The sequence below is a fragment of the Oreochromis niloticus genome, linkage group LG5 (assembly GCF_001858045.2).
Source record: "Oreochromis niloticus isolate F11D_XX linkage group LG5, O_niloticus_UMD_NMBU, whole genome shotgun sequence".
Classification (NCBI taxonomy): Eukaryota; Metazoa; Chordata; class Actinopteri; order Cichliformes; family Cichlidae; genus Oreochromis; species Oreochromis niloticus.
In genome coordinates, this window is record NC_031970.2 from 33,989,502 (window position 1) to 34,006,123 (window position 16,622).

The following is a 16,622-nucleotide window of genomic DNA, read 5'->3' on the forward strand; positions in this document are numbered from 1 at the left end:
GAAACCTGTTCAAAGGGAAAACAGGATTACCTGATTGGATAAGATCAGGTAATCCAATAGTTTTTTGTTTTTAAAAAAAATCTGGATCAAACCTCCAGTTTGTCTTGTTCATTTCTTCTTTTGAACAACCAGGACAAAAGTGAACTGGATGACATGATCCATGGAAAGGAAAAAAAAAATCCAAAGCCAGATCATTTTTATCCAGGCTACATCTATTGAACAACTGGACCACCTGTTTTAGAACTGAAGAGAGGCAAAACGTCTTCACAAACCAGTCCAGTTGGCTTCTTTTATTAAGCTCTCAAGACTGTCATGACGTGGATGGCTGTGCTGGCGCGCTTGATACAGTCAAACATTGCTAATGTCATTTCACGCGTAGAACTTGTGTTTCCTTTTATTAAAATCACAGTGCAAGGGAGTTTGTTTGTAAAGTGCAATACACAATGTACAGTGTACTAAAAGAAGACACAGTATAACAAGTAAAATTCTTTCTCAGCTGGTGAATAACGGTCCCAGTGTGGTGAGCCAGACTTCTTTAGTGGTGAAATGTCCCCTGAAGGCTCATGGTCACTGGTTGCTCTACCCTCTGGAGGTGGTCACTGAGGGTCCACTCAGCTGCTCCTCCAAAACAACCTTAAATGCACTGAAACTTAAGGTGAGGAGACCCAATTAAACACACACTTACAGCTTCGTTGTCATGGTGACGTTATTACCCTTAGTCTATTCTTGACTGTGAACGCTGGCTTGTGTTTGCTAATGACTGCTAATGTGTTTATGTTTACAGCTTCAGCCTGGAGCAGTAGAGGGTCCAGCATCACTGAAGTCCAATGATGAGCACCGCATCCAGAAGAGGGAGGTGCACAGAGATCCTCTGGGTGAACAAGAAAACCTGGTGAGACATTACAGAATATAGAAATTCAACCTGTGAAGGAGTTTTACAGAGAACATGTACTGTTCTTTAATTAACGAATGGAAATGCTTGATTACAGATTCTAGCAGCATCTAACTCAGCTTAAAGCCATCAGGAGCTAAGCAGAGTCTGACATCTCTGTGCACTACATGCCAAACCTTCACTTTAGCACTATGACCCAATTATAGCCTAGCTTAGCACAAACACACACAGCAGGGTAAGTTCGTAGCTCCAAGAGAGCATCCAGTGGCAAACCTAGCTAATTTCAAGTTTAAACTGCCTGAATATCCAACTTTATTCCTTCTTCTGCAACCTTGTGACAACATTTGCTCCTCATTGGTGGACGTCATGTGTCCCTTAAAGACACAGGTCATGTTTGTCTCTGTCCTCAGTGTCTGAAACGTGGGTGGGGAGTAGTGGTGAGGTTAGCTTGATGATCCCAAACACTTTAAAACAAAAGCTCTTTTGTTGGGTGTCGAGTCCTTCTGTGTTTCTACGGGACTGTGTTTACTGAAGTGCTCAGTGGTATTTATACATGTATGAAATGCACTGAAACCAAAAGATGCAAATGAGACTGCAGAAAGGAGTAGCTCTGCCCTTTCTTGTTCTGTTTGTTTCAACAGAGGAAATGGAACTAGAGATGATGAGCTCTGGTCAACATCGACAGCTGCTTGCTGTAATTGTTTGTGAGATGAAGTTAATTATGTTTGTGATTTACTGAGTTATTTTTGTGCGGCTGACATTTGACAGCTCATCTCTAATGGCACTCGGATGAAACCAAACAACCTTACCACACAGAAATGTTTCTAATAAACCGTGCTGCACAATGGGAATTCTAAAAACTAAAGTATTTTTAGTATTAATGAATTGGTGCTAACTTAGTAGAAGTTCACAGGCCAGTGTGAACAACAGTTACACACTCCCAGAAGAAAGGTAGGGCTGCAGAATACTGTACATGTGCATTGTTGGGTTATTTTGATAGAAAATCAAGCTTTAATTTTGATAACTTGTAGCTTCAGTGACTTGGTGTGGTATGTGACAATCACTAGTCTTGTTTCCATCATATCACACAGTCTGCCATGTAATGCCATGATTGTTGTAGGCACAGGGAGACTTTAGCTTCCATGAAGAAACTAGAAACCCAGACAGTGTGGCTGTGTCACCAAAATTTGGCCTCATCCATAATCATAAAACACACCAACACTGTCTTTGGTTATATATCATATTTCTACACATATGAACCGTCCATGACCCCTGGAATCATTGATGGATTTCTCTCTTTTGTTGAGCTTTGGGGCTTATGGGAGGCACATCTTGTTGGTGTAGGTAGGGTTAGGGTAGGCTGTATTCATGATGTGAACCCTACTCAGTTGGTAATTGTTGGTTTCAAAGGGACACTTTAGACCCTACCCACATTTTTACCAAAACGTACTCTTGGCTTTTTAAAAAAATATAGGGTTTGGGTTTAGGGCTGGGGTTTCACTGATAATGACTTACACCTCACAGGGTTAAACTGAAAGCTAAAATATTGAATAAACAACAACATTACTTTGTTCAATACACGACTTTACTCATTTACACACATGAAAGGAGTTTCAGTGTGTACTGTGGGGATCTGAGAACAGGGGCATGTGAATTGCCAGCAATCTTCTTTTGATTATATCCAAAGAATGAAGTTCAGTTTTTAGCGTCTTTGTAAATGTCAGTGAGATTTTGAATGAAGTTTTCTTGGAGCTCAAACAGTTTCATATCAACTCTGTATAGAGCACCAGTGACTTTGACATCTTATATCATCACTGCACTGTAATCTACTCTTACTCTGTCACTGTGCTGCCAAAACCATTTAACTGTGTGAGCCTTTCCAGAGGGCCTGTTTTATTTTTAGAACATGTTTCAACATTTTAGCTCAATTCAAAGTCATAATAACTGACAATACTAATGCTAAGCATAATACAAAGAAACATAATCTCTGTTTATCCATGTGTTTACATTGCTTCAAAAATGACTGCTGGGGTTTATGGTTATGCAGTTATATCACAGCATGTGAGGTATTCTCTTCTATATCAGAGATGGAGCTGTTTCTGTATAGTTCTTAAAGGAAATTTGCCTTGAGTTTAGAGTCACTGCCACACCGAATATTCACTGCCAGATGATGCATTGAAGTGCCAAAGTTCACAAAGTACGGAAGTACACCCAACAAATCAACCCTACAAATCAGGAACGTTTAAAAGACTTTTGCAGGCTTCTCAGTCCCTGAGGCTGTGAGAATTAACGCTTAACAGTGAAATCGACAAATTGAAAACTTTTTATCAAAACTATGGAAAGACACGTAATTGCACATGTATGCAAATGCATTATGTAGTAGAAGAATCCTTGCATGTTTTTTTTGTTTAAAATGCTGTTGTGAGGGCTGTAATTAGTCATTAGTAATGAAAGAAATGACAGTGAATGGTTAACTGGAATGTGCTGTGCCTGGTCTGTCCCTCTGTAGACGTGCAGTACAGTGGAGTGCTGGCAGCTGCAGTGTAATGTGGGGCTGCTGCAGAGAGGACGAAGTGTCATCCTGACTGTACGCTCAAGAGTCTGGGCTGAAACGTTCATGGAGGTGAGACTACAGGTCTTTGTGCTCTGCATTACTGCTCTGTAGTGTCGGTCATGTCTCTATAGTTTGAAAAGAAGAAACTCAACTAAGGAGGAACAGACTAGAGTGGATGAAGGCGAGAACCTGCGGGAGTCTGTGCTCCTGCTGCCCTCTGTCGGAGACCGACAAAAACAGATAGTGTGTCTCATCCACATTACATCATTATTCATACCTAACGGTTTTCCTAATGAACTTAATAGGCTTTCTACTGTTAATTGTGACATTTTATAATTAAATTTTGATCCTACTATAACCCACAGTACAGAGCAGATGATGTATGGAACAATAAACTAATATTTAAAGAAATAGTACAAAACTGATTTCGCAGAAATTACAGAGGTTTTTGATTTTCCTTAGATACAAAAACGTTTCCTCATTAAACTTTTGTTTATCTATTGTCCACAGCGAGCCTATAAGCAGTACATGCTGGAGTGCTCCGTTCACTTCAGTGTAGACAGGATGCCGTATTCTGTTTCTCCCACATTAAAGCCATCAGGATCCAAAAAGGTAACATCAACAGCTTTTTTCTGCATTTTTACAATTTTATAAGCTTTTTAGACTTTTCATTTACAAATGAATATCAGTGCATGGTGGATCAGTTCTGCGGTTTCCTGTTGTTCAGGTGGCGACTGCTGTGATGTGGAATAAACCCAACAGTCAGTACTCGGTTCCTGTGTGGATCATCATCCTGGCTGTTCTAGCTGGGTTGCTGTTACTGGCCTTGCTCATATACTTACTTTACAAGGTAACAAGGTGTTAAAATACCCTACTTTTAGCATGATCACAGAAAAACAGCTCTGGAATAACCTGGTGGTTACACATTCCAGTTTTTGTAATATTCCTGATAAGTATGACATTGACAGCACTAACCTTCGGGCTTTTCTGCTCTACTGAGTTACAGCCTGACCCCAAAAAACTGATTTTTGTTTCTTTAGTCAGTTTGTTTACTTATAACTGCTGAAAGCAGATCTGTGATCTGAACTAAAGCTGTGCTTGTGGGACACGGAAATTGTAAGATTGTCTTTCAGCTGTTACTGCGGGAACAAAAACCCATACTGTCATACCCGTTACAGAAGCAAGAAAAACAATGTGTTGTAGAAATATCAGTATGGCTGTCATTATATAGTGTTTGTGGATTGAACAGATATTGTAAAAGTGACTATTCTTTAAGAGTTGTGAGTTTCATTTTGGGTAAGTTAACAGGGAACAGTGTATTTTTTACACGTATCAGTTTTGAAGCTCACATGTTATTATTGTTTTGCATCTAATCTCTTCATCCTTTGCTTTAGATGGGCTTCTTTAAAAGATCAGACCCATACGGTACGACTATGGAAAAGGCCAAACTCAAACCCCAGGCGTCCTCTGAAGCTTAGATCTGCAACGGAGCCTCCACCTGCAGCTGTTCCAAAGAACTGGAAGTATTGTCGCATTCCCAAACAAATAATGGAAATTCCTAATGATAAGCAGGCCACCCATTCATGAAGGGACAGTTATGGGTGCTGTATCACTGGAAGATAAAAATGTCTGGTGCTGCACTAAAACATTACAGGGGTCACGCAGTTGGATATGCACTGCTGTTTGTTGGACATTCCTCTGTGCAGTCAGAGACTTTTCTAGAAGCTCATCCTGTCATATAGTACTCCTGCATTGACAATAAAGAAACAAATGGACATCCAACGAAAGGCACTAAAACGTCAGTAGTACATGAATGCAAAAAAAAAAGTGTGATTCAAGCCATGTTTGTAAGCTTGGTGTTGATGATTTTGAAAATTCCTGCTTATGAATGATGCCTAAACCACTTGTTATTTATGGCACAATGATTTCCTATTGATTGTTGAATGTTGTACTGTACTGTCTGCAGGAAAAAAAAAAAATCAAAAAAAGCAACATGACAAATCTGCAGTGTTTAACTTGAATTTTTCTCTCCCATATTGGGAGGTACTTTGTGTATGATGTAATGTATTCATTGTGTTATATTGATGTTGTGGCCCAGAATAAAGCCTAATTTTGTATACCCACACAAGAGGCTATGATGACAATACCCCATCAGCCTTTTAGTTTGGGCTGCCTGGTAGGGAGCTGGTTAGCACTGTTGTAGGAGCTGCAGCTCCTCTGTAGAGCTGCCTGCTCGAGGAGGGAGATTTTGCAGTGGAGTAGGAACACCAGCAACAGCACCTGGCTCAACTTCTTCTGCAGGAACCTGCTCACCAAATAAACCCCTTTCACCCAACTTAACCCTCAAAAGCTCCTTCAGCAATTTTTCTTTCTTTTCTTTCTTTCTTTGTTTTTGCATTTAGGGGCACTGGCACATGAAAAAAAAATGCTATAAGTAAAAGGTCATTACATCTATTCACCTTTTCTTTAGTTGGACTGAAAGTGAAGTCCTCCAACTTAAACTCCATTTTTGAAACCACCACACACAAGAAAAAAGCTACTAACCAGAAAAGCAATCAAAAGCAAACAATATAAGCAACTTACCCAAGCCACCGACTCAACTTACATACATACACAAGCACGAGCAGCAAAACAGAACAAACAACCCCCCCAATTCATGTGCTTACACGGATTAATAATTCATTTAGAAACATTAATTTATAATTACTCCCTTTATTTTCCATTAAATTATCAAATAATGATTTCTTTAGTACTGTCAGAATAAAAAAATAATTGAATCCAGCAGTGCATCATAAATCCCTGAAGTGCTGTTTTTACTTGCAGAGTATTTTAGACTTTCTTATAATTTACACCTGGGACATGGAGGACAAAAACTGTGATGAAATGTATTGATGCTTTTATCAACCAATAAAAGCAAGATGAAAGTTTGGAAGTGATCCAATCTCCAAGTAATATCCTTCTGATAAGGAGTAATATCCTTGTGCAGTAAGTTTAGACCCTCACATTTTCCGGTTTCTAATGAAAATGTGACAAAATGTCAACACTTGGGGGGACCAGAAGACGTATGGACACATTTCCCATCTGATGTTATGGAAGATAACACCCTTTGTAAACCAAAGGAGCAACTCTCACCAGTAAAAACACGGCAAAGGTAGGCTTTACATTTTACATTACATAAGGTGACCATATTTTGATTTCCAAAAAAGAGGACACTTGGCTCCGTCATGAAGAACTTGCTTAAAGAAACATATTTAACATATTTAAATGATGCCTTCTCTGCGCGGTTAATGAATTGTGAAATATGTCATATAGGCTTTTACAAGTCAACAAATGCAAAAAACCCCAAAACAAAACAAAAAAAACCCCCCAACTTAAAAGCCTCTGGAATTAAATAATGGTACAGAAATAATGCCTCATCTGCATAAGAAAAATTACCAGTACTGGGTCGGTATGAGGGCTGGACTGGGACAAAAATCGGCAAGGGTATTTTGACTAGAGACCGGCCCACCAGGTATTATAGGAAAAGCCATAAAGCCTTTGAATGAAAACAAACGCTGTTGTGACAGTGATGTACACTGTCTTGTTGGTATATCTATGATTTCTATACATTTTAGATCAGATAAAAACTTTTTTTACGGGACGGTTGGCAACTCTAATAACTAACCTTATGAATAAAATAAAGTTCACTATCAGTAACATCATAGCACCCACCCAGCTGTATAGAAACTCCGTCACGCTAGCTAGTACGCAGTACGAGTTATTGTAACTGACGGAAAACCCTGACATTTTTATCAATCTCGAAAATCCCCCCGGACGGAAAGTGAAAAGTGGACATGTCCGGGGAAAAGAGGATGGTTGGTCACCCTACATTACATCAAAAGGCGTAAACTACATCAAAATGTGCTGTCAAAATGCTAAGAAGCAAAAATAATTTCTAAAATTATAATTTTTAAATCGCTGAATAAGCTTGCAAGATAAGAATAATTTAACGACTCTGCTCCTAATTCCTTAGTGGCTTGTGGGTATGACCATCCCTTAGTTCGGGTGTATGACTGATTTAAGTTTGTAAATAAATAAAATAAGAGGAAGTTGATACGCTATTACTTTTTTATGATCTGTTTAGCCCTACAGCTTTAATAAAATGGGACATAAAATGGGACGATGCCGGTCACGGGTTTCATTAATATTGTTTGGTTTGTTTACTTCGTTTAAATTAAAAACTTACCAGTCATCTAAGTTGTGTTCTCCACACATTTTTCCTGGGAGTGCTCATCAGATAAGCTACAGAGCAAATCTTTGTTTAACATGTGAACAAGTGTTTTACATTAAGGAGCTAAGCTGGCCTTTGGTCTTTGGCAGAACCATCATATGATACCACATCTCCCTCTGCAGGTGATATATGTTACTGCCATCCACAACCTTGCTGCCGCTGCAGAGGACTGTGCTACACATTGACAGCATAAAAGATGTGTGAAGTTGTGAAGTCAAGATTGATAAAATATTTAACATCTACTCAAAACTAAGGCCCAGGCACGAGGGAAGGTCCCATAATATTTTGGACAGATATTTTATGTGTGATGTGTGAGGCCTATGCAGAGCAGCAGCAGCAGGGACATGTACTGCATCACCCTGTTATATTGTCCATGTGATGGTGACTGCAGCTGGACTCCACAGTCCCAGTGAGTTCCCAATGGATGTTATTCGTGCACCATTAGTCTTGTCAGTCTGACTCAGGATAGTCTGCCTGGTGTTACAGCTTAGAGTCCTGGTGTACTGCTCTATCAACCAGTCTATAAGTCAGCTGTTTGATTGTAATGCATGTTACTGTATAGCAAATTCTACTTGGTCCCCTTTCCCATCAGTTTAAGATGTGTTTCCTGGTTCTGAGTTTATTTTCACTGGGTCTATTCACTTCTGGAATAATTTACCTCCTACAATATGGTGTCCTTTCATATGTCATAGATCATTTTCTGATTTTAACTAATTCCCAAAGCTTGGTATTTAATTCTTATTATTTCTTAACTTTCTTGGTTATTGTTTGGCTCTTCTTGTATTTGAATGCTACATAAAATCCCATGATGAACTAAAGTGACCCTATTAGTATATGCAACATGACTTACTGAATGCTTTTCTCCCACAGCTGCTGTTGAAGTGTTTCCTCTGACATTTCTGCTGAGTCCATGTGTGTTCTGCTGAGTTCTGCTGGATGGATGCACCCTGCCTCCAACCAGAGTGCTCTGTGTCTCTCCTCCTCCTCTCCTCGCTCTCACTCCCTCTTGTGTGTGTGTGTGTCTGAGTGTGTGTGTGTGTGTGTGTGTGTGTGTGTCACAGTCTATAAAAGCCTCTCTATTGTGGGGGTGCTACTCTGCAGAGGAACTCAAGTGCAGGTCAGAGAAACAGTCAGAGGAAACAGAAGACTGCACCTGGCCACCTTCTTGTCTGTGAGTAACATACTCAATATGCTGCTTTATGCATTTAGCTCAGTGTTTTATTTAAAGCAGAGGATGTCATTAGCATGCGTGTCATGTAGCTGTTATGCTTTGCAGGGGGAAATGACTCAGTAGTTTTTCTCAGTCTCAGTGAACAGCAAAATGCAGATCCAGTATCTTGCACAGTGTTTGATGCACAAAACTCTGTGAGACTAAAATGACAAGTTATCTTTTTGGGCCTTAATGCAAAAATGATTAGTTCATCTTAAAAAAAATGTTGGTACCAGTGCTGAAGCACACAAACATAAAGAGAAAGCTAATGACCAGGTACTGACATACACTGTATTCGAGCTGCTAGAGTTTAAAAGTGTTGCTATCCCTGGTTGTTTTCCTGCTGACTGATGTCTGCCTGCTGACTGCTTGATCCTCTGTGATGCCTCCTATTCAGCATGTAAAGCATGAGGCTTTCGCCCTCTCTGCTGTGCTGTGAGTCAGCAGACAGGGTATTAGTGTTTGGGTTGGGATGTTTTTGAGACTATAGGTCTCACCTCATATGCTCCTGAGCCCACCTAAACCCAATAATATGCTCACCATTGATTGCACTAAATGTCACAAAGATTTCAGTCAATTTAAAACAGCCTTTTTCTGTAAAGGTCACTCTAGCACCATGTGACCACTAAGAGTCCCAAAGTCACTATGATTCTCTTTGGATGTTTATTTACATGTGCTTCCTGAGCACAAGCCTTTGCCTTATTGGACGTTCCCCATTGAGTGTAGTTCAGCAGTCTTCCAGCTGGTATGACACACACACACACACACACACTACTGTTCCAGCACACTACTGTGTAATTTAGAAGAGACCTGTATCAATTCAATTCAATTCAATTCAAGTATTTATTGTTATTGTCAAGAACAATGAAATTGTGTTTGGAGCTTCTACAACAAATAATAATAAATACTAAATTCCCCTTAGACCCAAGTGTGACTATTTAACCCAGTGTGACTTCAGTGCAATGAGACGATCCTTAGCAAAAACATGAGAATATGACAGGTAATGTTCATGGGACATTCAAACAAAGACCTGAGAAATATGACAAAGTGCAACAGTGCAACCCGTTCAATTATTGTACTGTGAGATATGATAAATGTCTATATTTCATACCAGTTCACAGCTATTAATAAGTTGGATATGGTTATTGTCCGTGAGAGGGGGGGGCAGGGGGGGGGGGGGGGGGGGGGGGGGGCAAGTTCAGGAGCCTCACAGCCTGTGGATACAGGCTGTTGGCCAATCTGGACGTTCTGGCCTGTATGGACCTGTACCTTCTCCCTGAGGGCAGCAGGTGAAAAAGGTGGTGCGCAGGGTGATGTTGGTCCCGCAGGATACTGTGCACCCTCCTCAGACAGCGAGTGGGGAAGATGTTGCTAATCTCTGGCAGAATCGTTCCAATAATTCTGCCAGCTTCTTTTCACCACTTCTTTCTTTCGGTACCTCCCCTGCAGCTAAGCCAATACCTACATGAAGGATGTGGTTTAAATTGTAATACTGGTTCAAGTAGCAATTTCCTGTTTTTCCTGTGCAGGTCGTGGTTTCTCTAAGTGAGCTGTAATCATGGCCAGAAACCTGCTGAAGAACCCCAGTGGAGAAGGTAAGATATTATTTTTCCCTCTGTGGATTAGAGAGCATGATGAGTATTTCATCAGATACTTTTTAAAGGAGTAGTTTTGACATTTTGTTTATTACCTTTACTGTTTGCATAGCTTACCTCTTGTATGAACCTCTGGATACAGAGGTGTGTAGGATACAGGAAAGTTACTCTAAAGTTACAAAGCAAGGCAGAATCCAAGCAATGAGGATTCCAATAACGAACAGAAGACATACACACTAGAAGTAATGTTACTCATTTAGAAACATGTTTCTAGGCACCTGGTGAATGGTAGTCCAGTGTTCACTTTCATTTTTTGTTGTTCACCAAGTCCTGAAGGGGGGGGGGGAATCTGAGTGCTTTGCAGTCGAGTTTGTTCTAACTTGCTAATGATTTCTGCCTACTGTGAGATTTTAGAATATGACACTGAAAACAGCTGCCAGCTTTTGTTTCTCATAACTTACTCATAACTATTTCATAACAGAAGTTGCATAGCTAACAAGTTACTCACCAGATCAAGACTAAATTAGATTTCTTTTTAAAAACTATCAGTTCTGGTCTTGTTTTTGAGGCCGTTTTGTGCTGGCCAGCACTCAAATGCAACCAATTGTGCTCTTGTATTTGACACAATAAAGCTCATGTAAAAAACAAAACAAAACAAAACAAAACAAAACAAAACAAAATACTGTGACTGGAAGCTTGAGACTGTGGATTTCCCTCCCAGAGGAGCTGAAATTCTGGGAGCTGGTAGAGAATGGTGGGAGCCAGTGGAAGGTGGAGGACATGCCGGGAGACTGTGGTCATGACTTTTGCAGTGAAGGAGTGACTAAATACTTTGCAACCTCCTTTGAGTGAGTGGTTATCACATACAACATATGACTGCATTGAAGTATTTCCCACACCTCTACATTCTGTCAGGCTTCTTTTAGGGTCACTGAAGAAGGTTTAAGACATTAAAATGTTTGGACAGAAAGTTATGATACTCTATAATACAGCGCATTGTTGTGTCTGTCTCAACAACATATGTACATGCATAAGGTTTTACTAAACTACAACTTTGTTATTCACATGAAACATATTAAGTTCAATTTAAACATCATATATGTGGCAGAATGCTTTTTTTGTTTTCTTCCCAAAATTAGTTCAGTTTGCAAATGTATCCTGTGTGTCCCAGACTGTGTCTGAAGAGGCAGGTGATTGACCTGCTGGCAGAGGGATTCTCATCTGAACAGCTGGATGCTCAGCCTCCTGTCACTGTACAAGACTGGTAGGACACATCCAAACAGACACATGTTATTTCCTTTGTGTCAGAGAACAGACTCAGTGATTAAAGGGTAACTCATCCTGCAGGTACTGTGGGAGGACTGACTGTGGCTGCACCTATCAGATGACCGTGTGTCTGCTAGATGAGAACCACGAAGTCATACAGGAGTTCAGACCTGATTCGGTGACTCTGGACCCCGACTGTGATGACTGCTCATGGAAACAGGTTTTTAAAAGCCCCTTTAATAGTAAAAAATCTGATTCTTATAAATGTGTGACAAACACAGTGCTCTGTATCCTGCATTACAGCTCACAGTGGTTTTCTGTCTGTACTGCAGGTTAGCCACACGTTTTCTGACTATGGCCCTGGGATGCGTTTCATTTCCTTTGAACATGGAGGACAAGACACTAAGTTCTGGGATGGCTGGTTTGGAGTCCGTGTCACTGGAAGCTCCGTTACTATCGAGGTCTAAGCAGCACTGACAACAGGAAAAAGGGAACCAAATAATAGTGAAAGGTGGAGAATAAAGAACTAGAATATTATTGTCAGGGCTTTAGATTGATGGCCAGCTTTGCCTTATCCTGCATTTTGCTGTTCATGCTGTGAAAACACTGCTTCATTGAGGATTTCACTTACATATTTGTAAAATGACACAACACAACCCTACCATGGTGTCATCTTGGCTTTACTAACCTGAAAATCCTTAAACTGCTGCCTGCACCCGTTATTATCTACTACATAATCTGTTAACTACTACCTCTGTGGAACTACACTGTGGGTTAAACTAAGGGACTGACTTGATGAGTGGGGTTCTGAAAGTGATCACATTTTAACAGTTAACCTAGAATTATAATTAGGATATAAACCAAAAAGTTAATAAAGAATTTAATGGATTATGACTTGTCCTCATTTATAAGAAGACTGCTTGTGGGAGTTGAGAATATCAAGATGGATGTACTTGCTCTGCTGCCGCCGATTAGATGTGGTCAAAAGGGCTTTCTTGATGGACCATGAATCAATACATCATATACAAATGTTGGGTAATTTATTCAAATATTTTTCTTTTAATACTTCTGTTCTGCTACAAAGGAGGGATAATCCTACCACCACCCCAAAAAGCTGGGGTGTTAAATATAAGAGCTGCTGATCTGTTGGTGTCTTTGGAGATGAGGACCTCAGGAAGTAGCTGCTGTTGATGGCTTTTTGTGCTGGGTGGAGGTGTTAATTCATCTGACAGATAAAGTTTTGTCAAAACACAAACAAATGAAAGCACATAATCAAAAAAACTCACTTTTTTATTTTTTATATATCATACTCAGGTCAGAGTAGATGCCATAGGGTAACAAACAATACAAATATTTACAGGTTACAAAATTAGTGACTGTGGCAAAAACATGCAGGAGTAGCTCATGTACAGATCAGTGAGACTCAGACGAGTCTATATGAGCTCTGGTAACACACAGATATTAAGGACAATGGATTTTAAAGTTACTATTAGTTTGTGTTCATGAATCACTGAAAAACAGCCTCATGGCCAGAGCGGAGTGTAGTGCTGCATTATGCTGGTAAGAGAATGAAAACTTTCAGACAAAATCTGAAGTGCTAACATGGACCGAAAAACTTGGTTTCTCCAAGACTTCCACCAGTCTGCACCTCCGCTACCTCCACCTAGAAGTCCCTGAATCCAGAAGGATGTGTGCATCTGAATTAGTTTGTGATATTCTCTTCAGAACACCAGGACAGCTGTTCTTATACAACAGGCTATATATTTAAGAATGTATGACACTACACATGTAGTAATGGTAAAGAAGGCTTCCAAAGGTACGTGAATCCACATCAGCTGAAACAGTTCTTCATCTCAAAGCTGGGCCAAAATTCACATACAATGGCAAATTCATCCATAGCATTCATCCTGATAACTAATGGACAGACTGGAAATCACACTGACAGATAGAACAGACTTCACTTGCAGTCGGACATAAAAATGTGACATTCCACAGTCTGTGATTGGGTCAGAATGAGACATCACTGTAAGGTACTGGCTGAAAAACACAGTGGAGTGGAGGAGTGATAGCATTCTGGATCAGTCTCTGCTGTAACCTCATGTCGCCCATTTGATGGACCAGAATTCGTGTTTACACAATAGCATTTTAAACTAATTAATAAAGAAAGACAGTGCAGAGTTCAACCCAACATGATGCAGCAAAACCAAACAGAAGCACAGGGCCCAGGTGTCAGGATATTAAAATACTCCTAATAAAAACGTAGGCAGGTGACAACAAGTCAGGAGAGCATAATATAGAGACTAGCAATGTTTATGACTGGAGCTGTTCCAAAACTGATGATTTCTTCAGCAAAGCTGTGATTTTTCCTCATTATTATGGTATTTTAATGCCTGCAGCAAGCTTTAAATATTAAGAAGTTAAAAATAAAGCACTCTGTCAAAACAGGCTCTTTAACAACTCACTGTTGCAAAGTGACAATGAGTTGTTAGAGGAGAGGTCCAAAAACACCTCTCCTCTCAGGGATATCAGCCTTAAACCCATTTCCTGAGAGACTGAGTTGGCTGAGAGACTTCCTGGGTTAAGAAAGCAGGTAAAATATTTGCAGTATTTGTAGTTCCTTGTTCTGAGACCTGAAATACAGGTTATGTATGGGACCCTACATACACACACTCGACCTGCTAGTTGAACTGTCAAACTTTTCCGCTGAAAAATCGATTTTAACTCTGAAATGCTGTAAAAATATCACTATGTATGTTTGACCTGGACACCTTTCACATGCACACCTCAGGGAAAGGAAATATCAGTAACCTTATGCGCCTCAACATCAGCTTACAACAACTAATGTGTGGCATTTTCAAGCATGCTGCAGGGCCAGGAACTGGAGTCTGTTAAATGTCACATGTTGCCTGATTCAACACCAGAAACAAATACTTTTGAAATCGTTTCCAGCAGGTGGCAGCAACAGAGATGCAGCTGAATATAAGAGAGCAGTCTCTGTGTGTGTGTGTGTGTGTGTGTCTCTCTCTCTCTCCATGGTGTTTTTGGAGGGTGTGTAAAACAGGGAGGACAGAGCATCATTCTCCTTGTGACTGCATCTGTTTACAAAAGGCCTCAAACTGCTGCTGCTCCAACTCTGTCATCACCTTGTTCAAAGCATAGATCTGCAAATGAAAGAAAGCAATCTTGTCTTAATGGTCTGTTTATGATTTTAGGTTGGGTTATGTGTGCTAGGTTTAATAACAACAACAACCAAAAAAAGGGATGATGGCCACCTCTGCTCTCTGCCGCTGTTTGAGCTCTTGCTGTGCAGACTTCTGCTTGGCTCTGTCTCCTCTGGTCGGGGTTGAGTTCAGCTTTGGTTTGTCTTTACGACACGCAGGCTCCATGGTGATGGTCGACTAGAAGTTTAACAAGAGATGACCGTCAAATGGTCTCATGGTGACAAAACATTATAAAGAAAACCATATATTGTAACTAAAAATAGAGTCAATATGAGAGCAAATCATGATGGATTGTCTAATGTGATCAAGAAGAGTTCAGTAACACTTAACTACCTAAACCCAATGAACAGCTAGTGAAACAAACAAATGAGGAAAACAACAAAAAGAAATGAGTGGGTGAGAGAAGCTGTAGTTTCAAGGTTTACAATCCACTACCATATCTGCCCAATTATACAGCCTTGACATCAAGGTGGCAACTATTTAGAATACAGAAATTTGAGAACAGAACATTTAAATAAAAAAGGAATCAAGGGAACTAAACCCTTTGATGTAGAAGATTAAGACACAAAAAGTGCAACTTTTAACAAAAATGACCCACAAAATGAGGAATATGTCAAGTTTACTTAACTAATTGTGGATTTTACACATTTAAATACATATTTAAATGCATCACACCCATCCCTCCCTCTTTCCCTCCAATTATCCAGTGTGTGTTTGTATATGTATGCCTTTTATAACTTGTGATTTCCCCCCCTCTCTCATCTGTATGACTGTTCAGGAAATTAAACAAGTATTTTAGGCAGTGCCATAACCAGCTTTGTGATGAATGCGTTCCACATTTATACAGTTTTATGAGTTTAGTTAGGACCTTACATTTTCTTTCCCTGGACTGCGGGAAGTTTTAACGATCTTTCCCCCTTATTTTCTAACAAAAACCATTAATGGAGTTAATGGATGATAAATGAAGGTTAGCTTTGGCTGTCCGTGTAAAGCTGCAACAGCAATAAGAGCGAAAGCAACTGTGCCGACACAAGTCAAGTGCACCACAAAAAGAGAAAACTAAACATGAGAAAACTAAACGTGCTAAATGTGCAGCTCTAATCCTTTATCGCCAAGATCATCTCTGTCCGTGTAGCTAATATTAGCGAGCTAACAGTTTGGTTTTAATAGAGTAACATTTCAATCGCCAGCAGCATTTTAGATTCTGATAATGGTACACTTACCCTACAGCTGACAAAGTAAAGACAACAAGTAGAAAAGGCGATATAACGTGCTATGACCACCCTTAATCAGCTAGTAAACTGACTGCAGCTACCTACTAGTGCTACCAACAAACAAGTCCGTGTTTCGTCTGCGGGCATTTGTGGAAGGTTCCGGCTATTTTCCCCTCTTTTTCAAATTTGCGGTCAGCTAGAGGCAACAAAACGACATTGGTGCCCTCGACAGGTGTTATGTATTTTGTGAACTTGGGAAAACTACCCCCCCCCCCCCCCCCCCCCCCCCCCCCCCCCACCAAAATCAAACAACAACAACAAAAAAAAAAATGTGGAGAAAATAGTCTTAGTTTTGTATTTGTCACAAACTCCCTGATAAGGCTTTCATGGACATGTTTAT

At 40.1% G+C, this 16,622-nt stretch overlaps 3 protein-coding genes across 4 annotated transcripts in view; 2 read left to right on the top strand and 1 right to left on the bottom strand.

Moving 5' to 3' along the window:
- LOC100696606 (integrin alpha-5) overlaps positions 1–5,571 on the top strand; it is a 52,887-nt gene extending 47,316 nt beyond the window's left edge. For both annotated transcript variants that reach the window (XM_003442636.5, XM_025907507.1), the window contains exons 25-30: positions 497–655; positions 785–892; positions 3,402–3,515; positions 3,957–4,058; positions 4,174–4,296; positions 4,841–5,571. In XM_003442636.5, the coding sequence (XP_003442684.1) occupies positions 497–655; positions 785–892; positions 3,402–3,515; positions 3,957–4,058; positions 4,174–4,296; positions 4,841–4,924 (690 nt within the window). In that variant the 3' untranslated portion in view covers positions 4,925–5,571. The remainder of the gene's footprint in view (positions 1–496; positions 656–784; positions 893–3,401; positions 3,516–3,956; positions 4,059–4,173; positions 4,297–4,840) is intronic.
- Positions 5,572–8,731: 3,160 nt separating this feature from the next.
- On the top strand, positions 8,732–12,676 carry fbxo2 (F-box protein 2). Its single transcript, XM_003442643.4, has 6 exons — positions 8,732–8,887; positions 10,456–10,521; positions 11,243–11,369; positions 11,693–11,785; positions 11,869–12,007; positions 12,120–12,676. Exons 2-6 carry the CDS (start codon positions 10,485–10,487, stop codon positions 12,252–12,254), a joined length of 531 nt encoding a protein of 176 aa, XP_003442691.1. The 5' UTR covers positions 8,732–8,887; positions 10,456–10,484; the 3' UTR covers positions 12,255–12,676.
- Positions 12,677–13,174: 498 nt separating this feature from the next.
- Positions 13,175–16,386, bottom strand: svbp (small vasohibin binding protein). The gene is made up of 3 exons (XM_003442625.5): positions 16,232–16,386; positions 15,060–15,185; positions 13,175–14,948 (listed from the first exon to the last, which is right to left on the bottom strand). The coding sequence occupies exons 2-3, from the start codon at positions 15,171–15,173 to the stop codon at positions 14,862–14,864; spliced, it is 201 nt and encodes a 66-aa protein (XP_003442673.1). The 5' UTR covers positions 15,174–15,185; positions 16,232–16,386; the 3' UTR covers positions 13,175–14,861.
- Between the last annotated feature and the right edge of the window lie 236 nt (positions 16,387–16,622).

What these genes read in the sequence shown, in the direction of transcription:
- fbxo2 (XM_003442643.4), top strand. Translation starts at nt 10,485, where the DNA reads ATGGCCAGAAACCTGCTGAAGAACCCCAGTGGAGAAG. An exon ending in GAAGAACCCCAGTGGAGAAG is followed by an intron (nt 10,522 to 11,242) that starts GTAAGATATTAT and finishes TTTCCCTCCCAG; the next exon opens with AGGAGCTGAAATTCTGGGAG. An exon ending in CCTGTCACTGTACAAGACTG is followed by an intron (nt 11,786 to 11,868) that starts GTAGGACACATC and finishes CTCATCCTGCAG; the next exon opens with GTACTGTGGGAGGACTGACT.
- svbp (XM_003442625.5), bottom strand. Translation starts at nt 15,173, where the DNA reads ATGGAGCCTGCGTGTCGTAAAGACAAACCAAAGCTGAACTCAACCCCG. An exon ending in AACAGCGGCAGAGAGCAGAG is followed by an intron (nt 14,949 to 15,059) that starts GTGGCCATCATC and finishes TTTCATTTGCAG; the next exon opens with ATCTATGCTTTGAACAAGGT.